Genomic DNA, 20,760 nt, shown 5'->3' with positions numbered 1-20,760 from the left:
CCATAAATATCACATTGAATACATTTTAGAAAGGCTGGTGATTCATATTCAACCTTGGTAAATGATGGTTTAATAATTAATAGGTCCACAAATATCACATTGAATACGTTCTAGAAAGGCTGGTGATTCATATTCAACCTTGGTAAATGATGGTTTAATAATTAATTTGCCTTGTGAGCAAGCAACACAATTGTAATCATTGGGCATTAGAATCTTTTGGTTGTTCAAGGGATGCCCTAAAGAATTGTTGATGATACGACGCATCATGGATAATCTTGGATGACCAAGATGTTCATGCCATATCATAAAAGTTTTTAAGTCACAAAACTTTTAGTTAATGACAACATATGACTCAATGGGTTTAATGATTGTTTGATATAACCCACAAGAATAACAAGGAAGCTTTTCCAAGATGTGTTTTTCCCCAAAAATAATTGAAGTAATGAGAAGACATTCATTACTATCATCATTCATAGTTTCAATGTGATATCCATTTCTGTGAATATCCTTGAAACTAAGAAGATCTCGCTTAGATTTAGCAGAATAAAGGGTATCATTAATGTGGATTTTAGTTCCTCTAAGTAAAATAATAGTTGCTCTTCCGGAGCCTTGAATCAAGTTTACAGGACCTGATATTGTATTAATATTAGACTTAACCAACGATATGTTGGAAAAATATTTTTTATCACGAAGGATTGTGTGTGTTGTGGCGCAATTTGCAAGACATGCATCTACATCGGATATCGTATGATGTATCAAGGTATGAGAAAGATCCATGTATTTTCAAGTATAAATAAAGAGAATAATTTAAATAAGAAATAATAAAATGTGAAATAAACTATAAAAGATGAATAATAAACAATGTGTTTAAAGATGATAACAAAATAAACCTATTTGCAAAGAACTAAATAAGAACATAACATTTAATCATAAGAAACATTTCCATCACCAATTAGATGGTCAATTTTCCTATTAGGATTCTCAAAGAAATTTAAAACATCTAAATGGGTTAGATCTACTAGGTCATCACTATCAATGAAGTTCATTTCAACTTCATTTCCTTTTTGCTTTTATTGAGGCTTGATAAAGGTCAACAAAATGTTTTGTATGACAAGTACGTGACCAATGTCCTTTCATGCTACATCTATGACACTTATTCCCACGAGCATGTTTACTTTGTGGTTCTATCCCCTTTTCAGGTTGTGCCTCTGAATTATTCCACTTCTGGTGGTTTGAGTTGTTCTTTTTTACTTTGAGAACCATTACGATGAGAAGAATTGTGTTTACCATGACCTTGACCGCGACCGCAACCACGTCCTTGACCTCGTCCATAGCCACGTCCTTGTCCATGTCCAAGGGTTTGAACAGATGTGGCATTGGCTTCAGGCAATGACATGGACTCAATAGGACGAGATTGATGGTTTTTCAATAATAGCTCATTATTTTGTTTAGCCACAAAAAGACATGAGATCAATTTTGAATATTTAGTGAAACGACGCTCTCGATATTGCTGCTACAGGAGCACATTCGAGGCATGAAAAGTCGTGAATGTTTTTTCAAGCATATATTTTTCAGTGACTTTTTCTCCACACAATTTTAATTGTGAGCTAATTTTGAATTGGGCTAAGTTGTAGTCACTAACAGACTTGAAATCTTGTAATCTCAAGTGCATCCAATCATAGTATGCCTTTGGAAGGATTAAGGTATTTTGGTGGTCATATCATTCTCTTAGATTCTTCCAAAGAATGAAAGGATCTTTAACTATAAGGTATTCATCTTTTAATCTTTCATCAATGTGATGGCGAAGGAATATCAAAGCCTTGGCCCGATCTTGTAGGGATGTGTCATTTCACTCTTTAATGGTATTTCTAAGATTCATCGCATATAGATGAATTTCAGCATTCAGAACCCAAGATAAGTAGTTCTTGCCTGAAATATCGAGGACAACAAATTCAAGCTTTGCAAGGTTTGACATTATCTGAAAGCTATATATAATATTAATAAGATAAATATTTCAATTATTATAATAAACTATTAATAAAATGCTTTAACAATATTTCAAGTAAACAATATCTAAAAATATAATGACCTAAAATTTATCAATTATAAATATGGAAAAAATGTATAAATATGAAATAAGAATTAAAATTATATATATATATATATATATATATATATATATATATATATATATATATATATATATATATATATATATATATATATATATATGTATGTATATATATATATATTTCTTTTTCATAGCTTTGGGATATGATTATTTTATCATAACAAAAATGTTCAAAGTAATATATAGCTTCAAGTTATGAATTATTTTATGTAACTTTGTGCATAACTTCGGGTTGTGAACTTTCATTATGTAAATTTGTACATAGCTTCAAGCTATGAACATTTATTTATTTTATAGCTTCTGGCTATATAATATTGTTTGGTATAACATTGACTTGTACCATATAATTAAAAATAAATAATTAGCGATCATATACATAACTTCTGCTAATGTATCTGTAATTCTGTAATTTTTCCCCATAACTTCTGGTTATAGGAATTGCACATATTTTTCATAACTTCTGGTTATGAATTTACCCCATAACTTCTGGTTATAAAGATTATATATATTTATGTATTCAAATAAAATAAATGAAAATAGAGATCAAAGGATAATAAAATAGAAAATCATGATATAAGTTTATCACGTACTTTTTTGTGAAAAAGAAGAGAGAAAAGTCTTTCTATTTCTCTGAAAAGGAGAACGTCTTTCTATTTTTAGAGAAAATTTTTTCTATTTCTTTTATAGAGACTAGTCGTGTTGATAATGTATTGTAAAATTATAAAGTGAAAGAAGAAGAAAACAAGAAAGAGAAATTAGAATGTAGGAAGAGAATATAATACATTTTTCATTAGAGGGATCTCCTTTTTATAGGGAGTCACAAAGAGATATACATCAATATGGATGATCATCCACAAGTTTCCATAATCCGATAAATTCTCATATTTTCTAACACGTATGCCATATTTTCTTTTTCTATAATAGGTATTCGAAAAAAATCCATCTCATTGTCATCCTTAATTAAACATAAATTTTATATATCTATTCCTTTTCATAACATATCCGTCCTATAATTTAGAATATAAAATATATATACCTAACAATTCTCATCATTTGATAAGAAAACCACTTTTCATGGAATTAAAAATAAATATGAAATACAGTGTTGTTTTACCAAAACACTAATCATATCAATTTGGAATTTAAGAAAATCAAACCATGCTTTCTCCAATTCATGCCGGTCAATGCTCCCTCGTAAAAGTGGAGGGCCGCATTCGGTTTTGTGTCAAGCCCTTCCAACACTTCATTAGTAATAATTTAACTCAGCTTTTTCCCAAGGCGCCACCCATGTGCATTTTTCACTTATCCATGCCGGGTTGTCCAGAAGGCTACGCTTCTGAATCGGTTGAATTTTAGAAAATCTGGCTTACTTTTCTGCAAAAACATATATCTGCAATATCTTTCTTTTATATACATATACACGGTTCAAACCTTGGTCATACTTAAAATTGCTGAAAGTAAACGGCACCGTCTTTTATATCAGAGAGAAAAAAACTGAATGTTAAGAAGCACCTACGTGTTCAATTTTCTTAACATTTTATCTCGATGGGTCGTACATGCATGGCGAAGCCATAAGATTTGGATTTTCCCCGTTTTAAACATTTTCCCAAGGATTGACGTCCACGTGCCTGCATGCAGGCTCAGCCACAACACATTTCTACACATAATTATTAGCTGTCAAGGCATATAAGGTGGCCAGAGAAGTCCTATCAGTATCTGCCAAGTTTGTGGTCTCACAAGTCTTTACTGATGGATGCGCAAAAACTAACAAGCCTCGGAGGCTCTCTGCCGGTGCCTTGTGTTCAGGAGCTAGCAAAGAAGACGCTCACCACAGTTCCACCACGGTACCTGCGTCCTGAGCAAGACCCTCCATTCTTATCCGATTCTAGCACTACTTGTTCTTCAATCCATGCCCCAGTCATCGACTTTAACCGCTTGGTTTCCGGAGATTCCATGGATTCAGAGCTGGACAAGTTGCACTACGCTTGCAAAGAGTGGGGTTTCTTCCAGGTATGGAACCAATTTACTTGTATAAAATCACGACCAAACTGCACACTTAAAAGCAAAGATGTTGAGAGTTATGCCTTAGTAGCTGCTGAGGGAAAGGCTGAAATCGTCAACCACATGCAATTGAAGTCAACAAGATTACTAGAATGCTGAAGCTATTTTTATGTTTTTGTTTTTGCTGTTGCTATTTTTATGTTTTTTGCTTTTAAGTTAAATTCTGATGCTATTTTGTAGGAGGTAGTTGTTTGTTCAACAAGTAGCTTAATTTGATGCTTTTTTTGAGGTCATATCTGTTACACAATCTGTATAAATTCAGCCTTATGATCAAATAAAAAGATCAGATCAGTAGCAGCATATCTCTGTTCTCTGTTGCTTGGTGTGTTAACCTCCCCTGTTTCCAACAGTTTGGTATCAGAGCATTTTTGTCTTGAGGGACCAGTGAGGTGTGTGAGCCTAAACACTGTATATCAAACCTGTATCTGAAAACCTTCTGAAAACCTTGCAGAAATGGAAGAAGCAAGCTTCATAGCAGCACCACCAGTCTTCAATAGAGAAAATTACCAAACTTGGGCTATCAGGATGACTGTTCATCTACAGGCTCTTGATGTCTGGGAAGCAATAGAGGAAGATTATGAAATTTCTCCACTTGGAGCCAATCCAACTGTGGCACAGATGAAAAACCATAAGGAGAAAAAGACGAGGAAGGCCAAGGCCAAGGCTTGCTTATTTTCTGCAGTCTCACCATTAATTCTCACCAGAATCATGCAACTTGAATCTGCTGCAGAAATCTAGAAGCATCTACGGGAAGAATATCAAGGCAATGAAAGAGTCAGAAATATGCAGGTGATGAATCTAATTCGAGAATTTGAAATGGTGAGGATGAAGGAGTCTCAAACCATAAAAGATTATGCAGAACAACTTCTTACCATAGCAAACAAGGTGAGGTTGCTAGGTAAAGAGTTTTCTGATGAAAGAGTTGTTCAAAAATTTTTTGTCACACTTCCTGAAAAATATGAAGCTACAATTTCTTTTTTGGAAAACACAAAAGATTTGTCAAGTATCACCTTGGCAGAACTACTAAATGCTTTACAAGCTTTGGAACAAAGAAGACTCATGAGGTAAGGAAGTTCTGTAGAAGGAGCTTTTCAAGCAAAGACACAGACCAATGAAGGCAACACAAGAAGGATGAAGAACAAAAAGAACAACAATAAGCTAAGCAACAACAACAATAAAAAAACTGGAACCTATCCACCCCGTCCTTATTGCAAGAAAACAAATCATCCTCAACAAAAATGTTGGTGGAGACCAGATGTGAAATGCAACAAATGTGGTAGACAGGGACACATATAAAGGATCTGTAGAATTCAACAGCAGCAGGGAGAAACCAATGTAGCAGCTGAACAATACCAGGAGGAGCAACTATTTTCAGCAACATGTTTTGCAAACAGAAGCACCTCTGAAAGCTGGCTCGTGGATAGTGGTTGCACAAACCACATGACATATGATCAAGATCTCTTTAGGGAGATTGATAGGACAGCTATTTCCAAAGTCAGAATTGGAAATGGTGAGTATATTCCAGTAAAAGGTAAAGGAACAGTAGCTATTGAAAGCCTAACAGGTTTAAAGCTCATTTCTGATGTTTTGTTTGTGCCTGACATTGACCAAAATCTGCTAAGTGTTGGACAGCTTGTTGAGAAGGGTTTAAAGTTTGTTTTGAAGACAAAAATTGCATAATCAAGGATGCTGAAGGCAGAGAGGTGTTCAACATAAAAATGAAAGGCAAAAGTTTTGCCTTGAATATGTTAGAAGATGAGCAAATTGCTGCTGCACAACATGAGAACAATACAATGCTTTGGCATAAAAGATTAGGGCATTTCCACCACAATGCCGTGCTCTACATGAAGAAGAATCAGATTGTAGAAGGACTCCCTGATTTGGAAGAAGAACTTCCTATATGTGCAGCCTGTCAATATGGGAAGCAAACAAGACTTCCTTTTCCTCAAAAAGCAGCATGGAAATCAACACAGAAACTACAATTGGTTCACACAGATGTTAGTGGACCTCAAAAGACACCATATTTGAAAGTGAGTAAGTACTATATTGCATTTATTAATGACTTCACAAGATTTTGTTGGATTTATTTTCTCACTTACAAATCTGAGGTTGCTGATGTGTTTTTGAGATATAAAGCCATGGTTGAAAATCAAAGTGAATACAGAATCAAGGTTATAAGGTCGGATAATGGTACAGAATATACTTCAGAAAAATTCAACAAATTTTGTGAAGATGCAGGCATAGATCACCAGCTCACTACACCATACACCCCACAACAAAATGGGGTGGTGGAAAGAAAAAATAGAACAATAATGGAGATGACAAGATGTCTTTTGCATGAGAAAGAGCTGCCAAAAAGTTTCTGGGCTGAAGCTGCAAATACAACAGTATTTTTGCTAAATAGACTACCAACAAAAGCATTGCAAAAACAGACACCTTTTGAGGCCTGGTTTGGTTATAAGCCTATGCTAATGAATTTAAAGACCTTTGGTTGCTAGTGTTTATCTTATGTTCCTTAGGTGAAAAGAGACAAGTTAGATAAAAAGTCAGAACCAGGAATTTTCATTGGATACAGCAGCACCTCAAAAGCTTACAGAATCTACTTGCCACAAAATAATAAAATTGTGGTAAGTAGAGATGTTAAGTTTTTGGAAACGGAGAAATGGAGCTGGGATGAGCAGAATCAGCTATATATTGATGAAGATGTTGATGAACTTCCAGTTAGAGGTTTCAGGACACTTTTTGATATTTATCAAAGGTGTAATATAGCTGTTCTTGAACCTGCAGGGTTTTTTGAAACTGCTGAAAATAAAAGATGGAGGGTTGCAATGTAGGAGGAGCTAAATATGATTGACAAGAACAACACTTGGGAGCTAGTAGATAGACCTTCACACAAAAAACCTATTGGGGTTAAGTGGGTTTACAGAACCAAACTCAACTCTGATGGTTCTATAAACAAGCATAAAGCAAGGCTGGTTGTCAAAGGGTATGCACAAATGTTTGGTGTTGACTTTTCGGAAACCTTTGCACCAGTAGCTCGTTTGGATACAATCAGGATGTTGTTGGCTCTTGCAGCTCAAAGAAAATGGAAGATTTATCAACTAGATGTGAAGTCAGCATTTTTGAATGGCTACCTGGAGGAAGAGATTTTTGTCGAACAACTAGAAGGTTTTGCTATCAAAGGAAAAGAAGAAAAAGTATACCTTCTTAAGAAGGCCTTGTATGGGTTAAGACAAGCCCCTAGAGCCTGGTACAGCAGGATTGACACTCACCTGCTAACTTTAGGCTTTCACAAGAGCTTAAGTGAATTTACACTCTACATTAAGAAGATTGAAGAAGATATATTAATTGTTTCTCTATATGTTGATGATTTGCTTGTAACAGGAAGTAATGCAGGGTTTGTGAACAAATTCAAGGCTGAAATGAAGCAGGTCTTTGAGATGACAGACCTAGGTGAGATGTCTTACTTCTTGGGAATGGAAGTACACCAGAAGCAGAATGAGATTTTCATCTGCCAACAAAAATATGCCAAAGAAATTCTGAAGAAATTCAAAATGGAGGAATGCAAATCTACATCTACCCCTATGAACCAGAAAGAGAAGTTCTGTAAGGAGGATGGTGCTGAAAAGGTAGATGAAGGACTTTATCGAAGCATGATTGGATGCTTAATGTACTTGACTGCAACAAGACCCGATATAATGCATGTTGTAAGTCTACTTTCGAGATACATGCATTGTGCTAGTGAAATTCATTTCCAAGCAGCAAAGCGTGTGATAAGATATGTTAAAGGCATTGTGGATTATGGCATTAAGTTCAGTCAAGTTCAAAGTTTCAATTTTCATGGATTTTCTGATAGTGATTGGGCTGGTTGTGTTGACGATATGAGAAGTACTTTAGGCTATTGTTTTAGCTTTGGTTCTGGTGTTTTTTCATGGAGTTCAAGGAAGCAAGAAGTCGTGGCTCATTCCACAGCTGAGGCAGAGTATATTGTTGCTGTTGCAGCTGTAAATCAAGCCTTATGGCTTAGAAAGTTGTTGACAGATTTAGATATGAAGCAAGAAGTAAGTACAAAGGTGTTTGTAGACAACCAGGCCACTATATCTATTGCAAATGATCCAGTTTTTCATGGTAAAACAAAGCACTTCAAGATTAAATTGTATTTTCTGAGGGAAGTACAGAAAGAAGGAGATATACAGCTAGTCTACTGCAATACAGAAAGTCAGAATGCAGATATTCTGACTAAAGCTCTTCCGAAAATAAGATTTGAGTTTCTACGAGAAAGACTTGGAGTTTGCAGCTCCTAAGTCAAGGAGGAGTGTTGAGAGTTATGCCTTAGTAGCTGCTGAGGGAAAGGCTGAAATCGTCAACCACATGCAGTTGAAGTCAACAAGATTACTAGAATGCTGAAGCTATTTTTATGTTTTTGTTTTTGCTGTTGCTATTTTTATGTTTTTTGCTTTTAAGTTAAATTCTGATGCTATTTTGTAGGAGGTAGTTGTTTGTTCAACAAGTAGCTTAATTTGATGCTTTTTTTGAGGTCATATCTGTTACACAATCTGTATAAATTCAGCCTTATGATCAAATAAAAAGATCAGATCAGTAGCAGCATATCTCTGTTCTCTGTTGCTTGGTGTGTTAACCTCCCCTGTTTCCAACAAAAGAAAAAAAACTGGAGAAGGGGGGATGGTGGTATGCACTTTAGAGTACTGCATGAAGGAACAAATTTTACATAATTAAATAATAAGACATTAGATAATTCTATGAATTTATAATTGTTTATTCTCATTTGCTTTAAGTATATAATTAATTCAAAAGATCATAATAACTTTAAGTAAATAATAACATAAATGTATTCATTGCAGTTGACAAATCATGGAGTGATCTCTACTTTGGTGGAGAAAGTAAAGGTAGAGGTACAAGAATTCTTCAACCTCCCAATGGAAGAGAAGAAGAAGTTTTGGCAACAGCCAGAAGATCTACAGGGATTTGGACAGGCCTTTGTTGTTTCTGAAGAGCAGAAACTTGACTGGGCAGACATGTTCTACATGATCACTCTTCCAACTTATTTGAGGAAACCCCACTTATTCCCCAAGCTACCTATCTCGCTTAGGTTCTTTCTCTCTCTCTTTCTCTCGATCTATGATTGATAGGTTGAAATATCGTCTTTTCAAGTTGAATAATAGAAGTTGTGAAAGCATTAGTCCATTCCCCAATTGAACACAAATATAGTGGAATCTGATTAGATTGAGTAGGTAAAAAACATAGAGTCATGTAGACCCCCATTTGGGGCTCATTTTCTGCAGCTTGCTTTTAGCCAGGTGTCACCATCTGGGGGAAGCCACGTGTCACATTTTGACTAGCTGCTAGAGAATCACAATAGTGGAGTTGGAGGAGCAATCAGGGGTTGACACCTATAAAGGTGATTCTGAAAAAAATCTGTTGGCCATTAGTGCAAGCTGGGAGAAGCGTATGAAAAGAGGATGCTTTTTTGTTGCCAGCTGCATGGTAGTGGAGAGGAGATTTTAGGCAGCTGCAGGTGATTTTTGGCAGGGGGGAGAGCTTTTGTTTGGTTTTTTTGGGAGAGAGCAGGGAGAGGTGGTCCGGAGTGCTGCCGTTAGAGATATTTTTTTTTAGAGAGAGGAGGATAGTTTAGCTCGGGAGGGGTGGTGCTTTTTGCGAAGGAAAATGGAGAGATATTTTGGAGGGGATTTTCCTTTGGCTTAGAGGTCAAGAGAGAGAGGGAGCAGAGAGGTTTGAGGCTGCAGAGGAGGAGGTTTTTCATGGCTTTTTAACAGAGATTTTGAGTCGTTTTGAAGCTGAACAGAACCTGACCGGAGAAGGGCACTCTCAGGTATGAATGCAGCAGGTACATTGTTTTATTTTGGATCCTTGCTATCTCTCTGCATTGCTTGTTGATATTTGGATATTTGTTGTTTTGCTTGGGGTGGATAATGAAGGCCACTTGTTGCTTGTTGAGATATAATCCTGAAATCATACCTGCCATTGTCAATCTTAACATGTTATGCTTCTATTTGTGACTATGAAATGCCCGGGAACCCCACCAATATTTGCATTTGATGCTGTTTTTCCCCACCTAATAGGAAGGTTCACTGATGACTCATGATGTGAATCTTCCTTTGAGGACCTTTTTATTTGTTTCCCTTTGTGCTCTGTTTTCATGCATTTCTTTTCATGGTTGAGGCCACCTCTGTTCCTGGATCTTGTTCATTATACGGGTTTTGAGAGAAGAGATACCTTTGAAAGAAGAGATGTCATCTGAGGATGAGAGGAAGAGAAAGTGCAGCTGCATCAACAGATCAGATAGGGAGTCCCCATGAGGAAAATGCCCGTGAGAAGAGAAAGTCCAGCTCCAATAAAACTGAAGGACGATGTGGATAACTGCTATAAACTTATCCTGGAATTTTTGGGTAGCCATGGGCGTACCCAAAACCAGATCCGCAAATGCAAGTATCTGTCCCTGCCCAGCAGTCCAAGTGGCATCTTTGATGCACCCCTCAGCTATGACAGCTCCGGTGATTCATAGGCTGTGGCGACATCAATTTCATCGTCTTCCCAGCCTCTTTCCAAAAAGAGCAGAGCCTAGGACCAGCAGATGTGACTTCCTTCATTGAAATCGGGTGTCTGTCGATGTGCTTAGCAGCCCTCGTTAATGTCCCGCTCTTGTTATCTAATCTACTATTACCCGTGCCAAACCCATGAGATGAATTGAACAGGCTGCTCTCTTTCGTTACGATTATGTTCAGACACATGGCATGAACCCATATATTGAGGATCAGAAGTGGGAAATGGGGTTGAATATTGCAGTCTTCACATGATATCCAAGTTATGAAATCTGGCGATGAGCAGTTGGGAAACTCTCTTCCCAAAGAAGAGTCTCTGCCGATACTGAAAGCTAGGGGATCTGGGCTTGCATACATTCTTGGGCATTCTCATGCGAAGGCGAAGAAATCCTCTTCCATTGTTAAGCAAGTTGCTATCGATATTGTGTGTGCTTTTCTAAGCATGAACTGCAGAGGCCCTGATGTTGTTCTGAACGTGCCCCATGCTTCTTTGCTAGAAGTCGACGCTCTCTGGCATTAGTATTGCTCTCAATAATGCCCCTGCAGGTGTGAAAGATGCAAAGTTGCGACTTCCTTGTAACTTGTTATATTGGGATTTGATGCTCATTGCCAATCCCTTAAAGGTTACTGCTGTTAGTTTCATTTACTGAAGAGGAAATCAGGTTGTTGCTAAGCCCGCATGCAAGCTTATTCCTCATCTCGGCGTCTTCAACATTTCAATGGCTTTACACTGAGCGATGGAAGTGAGGAGCTAAAGACATGAGAAACTGGGGGAAGCAGAGACTATTCAGAACCGTGTACATGAATTTGTGTCAGTTGGGAACTTAGAAGCTGCTGTTAGTATACTATTTTCCATTCCTCCAGAGGGTTCATATTTCTCTACAAATGCACTGCGTGCAGTTGCTCTTTCCTCTGCTGTGTCAAGGTCACTATTGGAGTTTGCAATTAAGGTTGTTGCTAACCCAGCAAATGCAAACGCCTTTATCCTGAAGGGATTTGCACCATCAATATCCTGAGAAAACATTAGTCGTTTGACAAGACTGGACCATAACGGGGCAGCATGTCAGGTCTCTGCAAGGCTGAATGTTCAAATATCCGATGTTAAGAATGCTATCATATGGGGGAAATCACTCTTCAATTCAGTATCCGGATGTCACCCATGCTACTGTCAAAACCCCAGCTGGTGAGAAACCTGTGCGGGGGCTTGTGGGCGATGACGCGTGGTTGAATAGAAAATTTATCATCACTGCCCAACAACATGGTGCCACAATTATCAGAGCGTGAAACTCTCTATAGTGCTTTATGCGCTGCAAGTGCCTGAAAGTCCCACGTGTCGCTATCTCTACTTCTTCATTGTTCCCACTATCATACTCATATCCTTCATTTAGCCGTTTTCTTCTAAATCCACGCCATTCATACCCATTGTTTTTTTTCTACGTACCCATCAAATCCGTCCATCCCATCCTCTGTCATCCATCTCATGCATGCATCCCATATCCATCAAATCCATTGTTTCATGCCCAAGTCTCATACTCTCCCATATGCATGGCAGCCTTCATTACCCACAAACCATCGGTCAAACCCATTTTCTCACTCTAAGACCTTCTCATATCCATTATCCTTTTCTCACCACCTTTCATAACCATATTTCCTGATACCTATCATGTTTGTTTTTCTCACAATGTCCTCTGGAAAATGGGTTTTCTCTATGAATTTTAAGCTGATTGGGATAAGGAAGCTGTTTTGTTTCACCCAGAGTTAAGAATGGTGCGAAGCTTCTTGGTAGTTTGGACGATAATGGTGCCCCATAATCGTGTATGCTTGTACTTGCCATAAAAGATATTGTTGCTCTTTCATTACTGAAAACCTTTCAAGAAGAAAGACTCCAAGGCTTCTACTGAGAATGAACATGAAATCAATATTTGCTCATCAAACCAGAAATCTTCTCTTGTTCAGTGTTGATCTTGTGGCAGTACTTATGGGGCAAGAAGTTTAAGAAGGGCCTGCGAAGGCTGTCACTCATGTTCTTGATAATGAGAATTTTCAGGCATCAGAGGAGACCCATCAAACCTTTAGGCACTGCATGGTGATGCATCTCAGTATCGAAGGAAAGAGAAACAAATTTCAGTAAAGCATCATGAAGACTTGATTTCCAGTTTACAGCCATTGGACGATTATGAGGGTTTGTTGACTGTACCTCAATCTCTTAGTTTGGTAGCCAATCAGGCTGTTGCCAAAGCAATGATGTTTGCTTCAGGCGTCACGTCTAGGAGTGGATACTTGGATTGCGCGAGCATGAATGACTTGCCAATGAACTGTTCTGGGAATATGCGACATCTGATTGTTGAGGCTGTTAAGGCCAACTTCTACAACCAGAGTAAGGTTTCAGTGGTGATAGTAACGAGCAAGAGGAGCACCATTGTGGTTTCTTCGTTGGAGGATGAAGATAAAGATGGTTCATTCAATTCAAAGCGGGGTTATTCGAAGTGCAAATCGAGGTATAAAAAACCCTAGCAGAGTGAATAGACAGTGAGACATGGTGGGCGAGCATCTTCACTCTTCCTCTTCAGGCTTTCTCTACAGAATCCAGCAAAAGGTCTTCATGATCTTGAAGCTCTGGCAAGGGAAACAGTGTTTAGTGTGAGTGAAATAGAGGTACTATACGAGCTGTTTAAGAAGGTCAGCAGTGCTGTGATTGATGGCGGTACATTCAATGGTTTGCGTTTGATGCAGGGTTTTCAGAATTTGATGATCCTAATCCACAAGTTGATCAAGTAAGCACGGTTATGATCAGGATTTCATCCCTGCATGGCCATTCCTCACCAACTCCCCCACTCAAGTATTTTTGCATGCAGCCTTAGGCACGTGTCCTCCTTTCTCTTATTCTTCATCACATTTGATTTTAAAATAATTGCCCCCATGTCTTGTTTTGTAAATACTTTCTACAATTCATCTTTTCAAATAATCCCGACTCCTCTACTTTTTCACCTTTCGTTTTTTTTAGATACCAAAATCCCATTTTCAATAAAATTTGGTTGCCATTTTCTTTCCGGCAAGCCACTTTTGAATTTTCTTTGTTTTTTTTAAAATGTTTTAAAATACGCAAGAATCAAATTTTGTAATTCCTAGTTATGGAATTTACAGATTTGGTTTATGCAAAATAAATGGGCTTTGGTGGGGCCCAACATCAAATAAATTTTCATCAAAATAAAAGTGAATTTGAAAGAAATATCATGCGTGCTATTGGTGGTTCCTCATCCTGTTTAGTGATATGAGTGACATGCTTTATGTTCATTACTATGCACTAACCCCATTTTGTGATAGTGCGTTGCCGTTTGCTGATCAGGTACGTATCCACTTCGACATTGGTTATTCCTTATACGTATTCTGATTCTCATATGTGCATGATTGACTTGAGTATCCATTGACTTTCCTAGTGATTGCCATGTTAGCTTCATCTTATTAGTAGAGACCCAACCTTACGGACTTAGAGGGGTGCTACGGTCTTTACCGTACCTTCCCAGTAAGTAACCTGATCCCTGAACCCGATCCGGTTTTCGTAGACCACCTTTTCCAAACAAGGAGTCACACTTAGGGTTTTTCTTTCTTATTTTGTTTACCCTTTTAAAAATAAAACAAAAATAAGTGGCGACTCCAAGTCATTTTCTCTTTGAATAAATAAAATCATTTTTCAAATAAAAATTCGAGCTCGCCATCGAGTGGAAAACGCATTCGAGCGATCGAAATGCGGGGTCCACAAGTCAGTACATGTATTCAGGTGAAGCTACTTGGGCCTAGCTCAACCTGTTCAATGTGCGGCCTTACAATACCTTGAGCTATTAGCATTAATGAAGGGTCCAATTAACTTTATTTTTCGTACAGGGATTCCTTGGAAATTTATGCAGTTGAACTGAGAAATCTTGCCATGACAATCCTTGGGTTCATAGCAAAAGCTCTAAAAATGGAAGCCAATGATATGAAAGAATTGTTTGAAGAAGGGCATCAGGCAATGAGGATGAATTATTATCCTCCATGTCCACAACCCGATCAAGTCATTGGCCTAACCCCTCATTCGGATGCAGTGGGCCTCACTATACTCCTTCAAGTCAATGAAATGGAAGGTCTCCAGATAAGGAAAGATGGGATGTGGGTTCCTATTAAACCCCTTCCAGGTGCTTTCATTGTCAACATAGGAGACATTTTGGAGGTAATAGCGTCTCATTTTCTTAACCAGTTGGGCAATGGCCATACTCAAAATCTTTTTGTGTAATTCAGGCTCAGTTGGGAAATCAACCGTAATGAAGCCTAGAGCCATAGCTTCTCTTCCTTTGAAATCTCTTTAGAATGAATATATTTCATCATCATCATGTCAACAAACAGTCGACTGTAATTGTCTCTCTCTGATCTGTTTTCTTCCATGGCTTGGCAGATTGTGACAAATGGAGCTTATCGGAGCATCGAGCATCGCGCAACTGTGAACTCAATCAAGGAGAGGCTCTCTGTTGCAACATTTTACAGCCCAAAACTCAACGAGGATATGTTGACTATTCCTTTGGGCTCAGGGGGACATGTTGTCTTTAGTCACGATGCATCAAACCAAGGACTTGGTTGTGTATTAATGCAACATGGGAAGGTTATTGCTTATGTTTTTATACAATAGAAACCTTATAAGCAGAACCACCCTACTTATGACTTAGAGCTAGCAGTTATAGCTTTTGCACTTAAGTTTTGAAGACTTTATTTGTGCTACGAAACATGTGAGAAACCACAAAAACTTAAAGTATTTATTTATTTATTTATAGAAAGAATTGAATATATGACAAAGAAGGGGGATTGAGCTTCTAAAGGACTATGATTGCTCTATTATTTATCATCTTAGCAAGGCAAATGTAGTCGGTGATGCATTGATAGTAAAAAATTTGGTGGTTCTTTCGAAACCCTACAATGAAGACAACCTTATTTTTTGTGTTTTGGAGAGATTGAGGGTTTGGTTCATAGTTCTAGATTATGAAATACTATTGGCTAGTCTTAGTGTTCAATTGAATCTGCAGGTTGGGTGGATCAAGTCATCATAGGGTGAAGACCCAAAGTTGGTGCAAATCATGGATGGATTTAGAAAAGGTACTAAATTCGAGTTTATACTTTTGGATGATAGGATTTTGAAGTTCTAGACTATGTGTGTGCCTCATGTTAGAGATTTGAGAAGAGATATTTTAAAAGGGAGTCATAGCTCTAAATTTTTAGTTCATCCTGATTAGACTAAGATGTATAGAAGTATATGAGAGAACTTTACTAGTTGTCTAGTTCAAAGCGAGATATTGCTCATTTCTTAGCAAAGTACTTTAGTTGTCAGCAAGTCAAAGTTGAGCACTAATGCCCAATAAGACTATTGCAACCACTTCCAATCTCTTAATGGAAGTGGGGACATATTACAATGGACTCTGCTTTTGGATTACCTAAGTCTCTAGGAGGTAACATTGTTGTTTAAGGGAACATATTATATATATATATATATATATATATATATATATATATATATATATTTGACTTTTCCAAAAATCTTCCATTGATACTTTGATATTACTTATGACGATTACACACTTAATCATTTCATTTGAAAACCATTTGCTATCAGTGAGATCAAGCTAATACTCTTTGTATGGTTTCATGCTACACTCATTCACACTTATTGTAAGGCTTAACCATTTGAAGGAACATTGTGAGGCCTTGACCATTTCAAACTGTCCATTGACCCATCCTACGCAATATACCCATCTTAGGGGATTGAATCATCTCGAAAGCTATTAATGTTATCTAACTATCTCCGTATTACACACTCATCCCAAGATCGTTTTTCAATAGTCATTTTCCTTAGAGAGCAACATCGTTGCATGCCTATCAATCCCTTTCTTAACATAAAACTTTTGTAACTTGACCCATAATCTAACTAACTTTGATACCACTTATTAAGATAAAGGATTTAGCTAGTTATCTCACTTGAAAACCAATTGGTTGTTAGTGAGGTCATACTAATCCTCTTTATGTGGTTTGATGCCACACTCATCTTAGAACTTAACCATCTAGAGACATAGAGTGAGGTTTGACTTATCCCACACAAGACACCCGTCTGAGAGCCTTGACTTATCCCAAGGTTTATATTAGTGCTTAACCATCTCCAACCTTACACACTGATCTCAAGGTCATTTTTTAAAGATCATTCTTCTTAGGAAGCAGCATGGTTGGATGGCTAACAACAATCACTTTAATGAATCTTATAGTGTCTTTTCAAAAAAAATTTCTTATGGACTTTTTTTCTATTAAACCATCCAAACATTTTTGAAAAGCGTTCTTAGTAAATGATTTTTTATAAATATAAAAACTCTTGTTGGTAAAAAATGGGGTATGTTGACTGTTTTTCTTACATGAAATGTAAATACTTTGGGAACTCTAAATTATTAAAATAGTATTGATTAACGTATAAGATTTTTTTTAATTATTAATTAAAATTTTTTTATTATATTGTAGCCAAAAATTGGCTCTACATGCAAAATAATTTATCATGTAAATTATTATATTATTTTTAGCAAAAGATCAATAATGGTTGGAATAAATCCACACAATTCATTATATTATAATAGTATAGAACACTATATTAAAAAATATAAATCATGACTAGAATACAAAAAATTATTAGATTATATACTATACATAAATTTATTATATTGTGAAAAGAAGATAAATAATATTTTTTTTGTTTATTTATTTTTTTAGATATATTATATTTCTACATTAAAAAGAAATAAATAATTTATTAGATTATGAAAGATATTTTAACACAAATTATCGAATATAGGAGTTAAATCACTTATCATTGAAGAAAAGAACATGGGTGACATTAGAACTCCTAAGAAGTATGATCGGTTTTCATTTTTCAACAACCATATTTTATGGACGGTGACTTTGCAGGTATAAATTTTCAGAGTTCAAAATATTGAACTAAATAAAACAATTAATGGAATGAAAATATCACTCTCATTCCCAAAGCCCTGTTCCATGAAGCAAACGTGGCTTTTAAGGTTTTTAAAATGAAACCTTTAAGCCATTAAAGGCAGACCATTTTTCGAAAGGACAAGAGCTAGCCATTCTATTTAATTCAACGCATAAAAGTGGCGCCGTTTCAACAATCATAAAGTGCCAACTTTATTTATTGTTAATTATATGTTTGAGACTGTTGGGGTTTAATAAATCAAATTCTTTAGTTGTAACTACATTGCTTTTTCCCATCTGGTGCATGCCACTGGAACAACAGGAGGTCCACTACCAGTTCCCAGATTACAATCAAGTAAAGGCCGGTTCCATTAAGGTTTCTTTGATAATTTTTTTTTAAATGATGGTAACGGTGTCTAGCTACATAATTTGAGCTATACGTGTAACGGTTTGTTATTAACTATGTAAGTATATATGTTTAAAAGAAGCTTTTATATATATATATATATACACACGTTATAATTTTTTTTTTTCAGTTCATACATATATAATGTCTTGAATATAATTTTTCTTATTCGATATGTAGCTTTATTGCTAGATAGCTAGAGTTAAATCATATGTACCTTAACCAGCTCATGCATCAAACAACCCTTTCTCATAATAACCCAAAATGTATTGGTATTGTTCACTCTATTAAGAATAATGTAAAGTTGCCTTATACACAAGAGCTAATGAAATGTGTTACCCCCTTCTAAATGTTGCTGTCTTTTTCTCTGCTTGAGGTTTGTGGACCATATTAATTAACATGATCATAACTAATGATATAAACTATTACTCCACCACCTAAACAGATAAGTCATTCAAATCATTTACTTGCTTGATTCTCTTCCTTTCAACTTTTTCCCTAATTAATTGCATCACTAACAGGAGGTGGGTCACAGGTTGGGTTTAATTAATTTAGTGGTTCCAGTTCAATGACCTCAGGCCGGGCCTTAAAAAAGTGGTTAAGAAACACCAGTCAAGCTAGGGTGTATATAGGTAGGCTGGGTTTGTATATAATATATTTGGATATACATGATTTCATTGGTTTGGTGAGTGAAACAAAAGGCCAAACCATAATCAAAGTCGGACCCATCACAAGTATTTTGATACAAAACCAACCAACTTGGCATCAAAAGTTAGTGAAGGTTTCTCTCCCCATGGTGCACTTCGAAAGCAAAAGCTAAACCATGCCAGCTCTATTCCCTCCGTAGTTGTTAGTGTTTATGTACTTCACGCTTCTCCCAATGCCTGCCTATATAAAGCCTTCTCATTAATGTCCACACATCAGTGCTATCATCTCTAGCCTGTCTATCAAAAGATGGCACCTTGCTTCTCTCTTAACATTTCATCAATGCTTTTATTTTCTGTCTTTGTTAGTTCAATTATGGCTGCTTCTGCAGGTAGTTTCTACCAAGACTTCGACTTAACCTGGGGTGATCATCGTGCAAAAATACTGGATGGAGAAAAGCTTCTCACTCTTTCTCTTGATAAGGCCTCCGGCTCGGGCTTCCAATCCAAAAAGGAGTATCTGTTTGGAAAGATTGACATGCAACTCAAGCTTGTTTCTGGAAATTCTGCAGGCACCGTCACTGCATACTATGTAAGGCACCTCAGTACCACTTTCTCCCTTCTTGATTAAGCTTGTGTTATCAAAGCTAATATCACATCGTGTGGCAGTTATCTTCTCAAGGCCCAACACACGACGAGATTGATTTTGAGTTCTTGGGGAACCTTAGCGGAGACCCGTATATTCTCCATACTAATGTGTTTACGCAAGGGAAAGGGAATAGAGAGCAGCAGTTCTACCTCTGGTTTGACCCAACAGAAAATTTTCACACCTACTCTATTATATGGAACCTCCAAAACATCATGTAAAATTGTCACTTCCTAAATTCATTTTTCTTTAATATTTCATGAGATGGTAATTAGCACTTAAGTCAAAAGGCTAGCTGCTACACTACTATTTTCACGTCCTTTCAGCAGGTGAAAGGGTTTGTATTCTTCACTAACATCTTCTCTTTTCAGCTTCCTAGTAGACAACATCCCAATCAGAGAATTCAAGAATCAAGAATCCATTGGAGTTCCCTTCCCAAAGTCCCAACCCATGAGGATTTACTCAAGCCTGTGGAATGCTGATGACTGGGCAACAAGAGGCGGCCTCGTGAAAATCGATTGGTCTAAGGCTCCCTTCACAGCCTCCTATAGAAACTTCAATGCTGCAGCCTGCCTGTGGTCTCATGGTTCATCATCCTGTGCTTCCAAGTTTACGAGTCCAGTCTCAAATATTGCATGGCAGAACCAAGGATTGGATGCAAAAAGCCGAAGAAAACTTCAATGGGTGCAGAAGAATTACATGATATACAACTATTGTAGTGATATGAAGCGCTTCCCTGGGGGTCTCCCACTGGAATGTCGACATTAATTCAGGTTCTCTTTAGAAAGAATATGTTGCTTCCTTTCGTACTTTGTAAGAATCTATTAATGGTGGAAGGCTCGTTAGTGGGCTCCTTCGTTGTAATAATTCTATTAGGAGGTTTCGTAACTCATTAAAATAAATCAAATTCTTCCAATCAACCTTCATGGTGTTTGTGAGAAACCTTGTGCTACGTGCTAGCATGCACTACTCAAGATAATATTTTGTTGGCATATACTGCTTTCTGCATATCATATGTACACTAGTTTTATATATTGACCGAACAATTATTAATTTGATTCCGCCTATAAATATCGTATTGATTTAATCATTTTGATTTCCATTAATTTATCCACTTGAGGTATCGTCATTCTCAATGTCTACAGGAAAGTAGAGTTGGCATTATTGGCTGAGTGCGTGTATGTTTAATTAATATACTACTATGGAGTGGATGATTATAATCTTTTTGCTTGTCTGTGCTTGACTTTTACCATGCTGGCAGCCCACTGGTGGGCATTTATCATTGTAGATGCACCTGACAATTC

The 20,760-nt window shown here is 36.9% G+C and overlaps 2 protein-coding genes across 2 annotated transcripts; both read left to right on the top strand.

Moving 5' to 3' along the window:
• Positions 1–3,880: 3,880 nt before the first annotated feature.
• Positions 3,881–15,616, top strand: LOC100264138 (protein SRG1). Its single transcript, XM_002271044.4, has 4 exons — positions 3,881–4,141; positions 9,055–9,302; positions 14,656–14,980; positions 15,203–15,616. The coding sequence occupies exons 1-4, from the start codon at positions 3,881–3,883 to the stop codon at positions 15,431–15,433; spliced, it is 1,065 nt and encodes a 354-aa protein (XP_002271080.1). The 3' UTR covers positions 15,434–15,616.
• Positions 15,617–19,075: 3,459 nt separating this feature from the next.
• LOC100257235 (xyloglucan endotransglucosylase protein 1) lies at positions 19,076–20,376 on the top strand. Its single transcript, XM_002270937.3, has 3 exons — positions 19,076–19,402; positions 19,480–19,673; positions 19,828–20,376. Exons 1-3 carry the CDS (start codon positions 19,121–19,123, stop codon positions 20,222–20,224), a joined length of 873 nt encoding a protein of 290 aa, XP_002270973.2. The 5' UTR covers positions 19,076–19,120; the 3' UTR covers positions 20,225–20,376.
• Positions 20,377–20,760: the final 384 nt, after the last annotated feature.

This window comes from Vitis vinifera, chromosome 10, assembly GCF_030704535.1.
Source record: "Vitis vinifera cultivar Pinot Noir 40024 chromosome 10, ASM3070453v1".
Lineage (NCBI taxonomy): Eukaryota > Viridiplantae > Streptophyta > Magnoliopsida > Vitales > Vitaceae > Vitis > Vitis vinifera.
The sequence above is the reverse complement of the archived record's forward strand: the minus strand, read 5'-3'. Positions and strand labels throughout refer to the sequence as shown.

Bases quoted from the DNA above. Each gene is read 5' to 3' on its own strand.
- LOC100264138 (XM_002271044.4), top strand. From the start codon at position 3,881: ATGGATGCGCAAAAACTAACAAGCCTCGGAGGCTCTCTGCCGGTGCCT. The intron at 4,142-9,054 runs GTATGGAACCAA...TATTCATTGCAG, and splicing joins AAGAGTGGGGTTTCTTCCAG to TTGACAAATCATGGAGTGAT. The intron at 14,981-15,202 runs GTAATAGCGTCT...ATGGCTTGGCAG, and splicing joins ACATAGGAGACATTTTGGAG to ATTGTGACAAATGGAGCTTA.
- LOC100257235 (XM_002270937.3), top strand. From the start codon at position 19,121: ATGGCACCTTGCTTCTCTCTTAACATTTCATCAATGCTTTTATTTTCT. The intron at 19,403-19,479 runs GTAAGGCACCTC...ATCGTGTGGCAG, and splicing joins GCACCGTCACTGCATACTAT to TTATCTTCTCAAGGCCCAAC. The intron at 19,674-19,827 runs GTAAAATTGTCA...TTCTCTTTTCAG, and splicing joins TGGAACCTCCAAAACATCAT to CTTCCTAGTAGACAACATCC.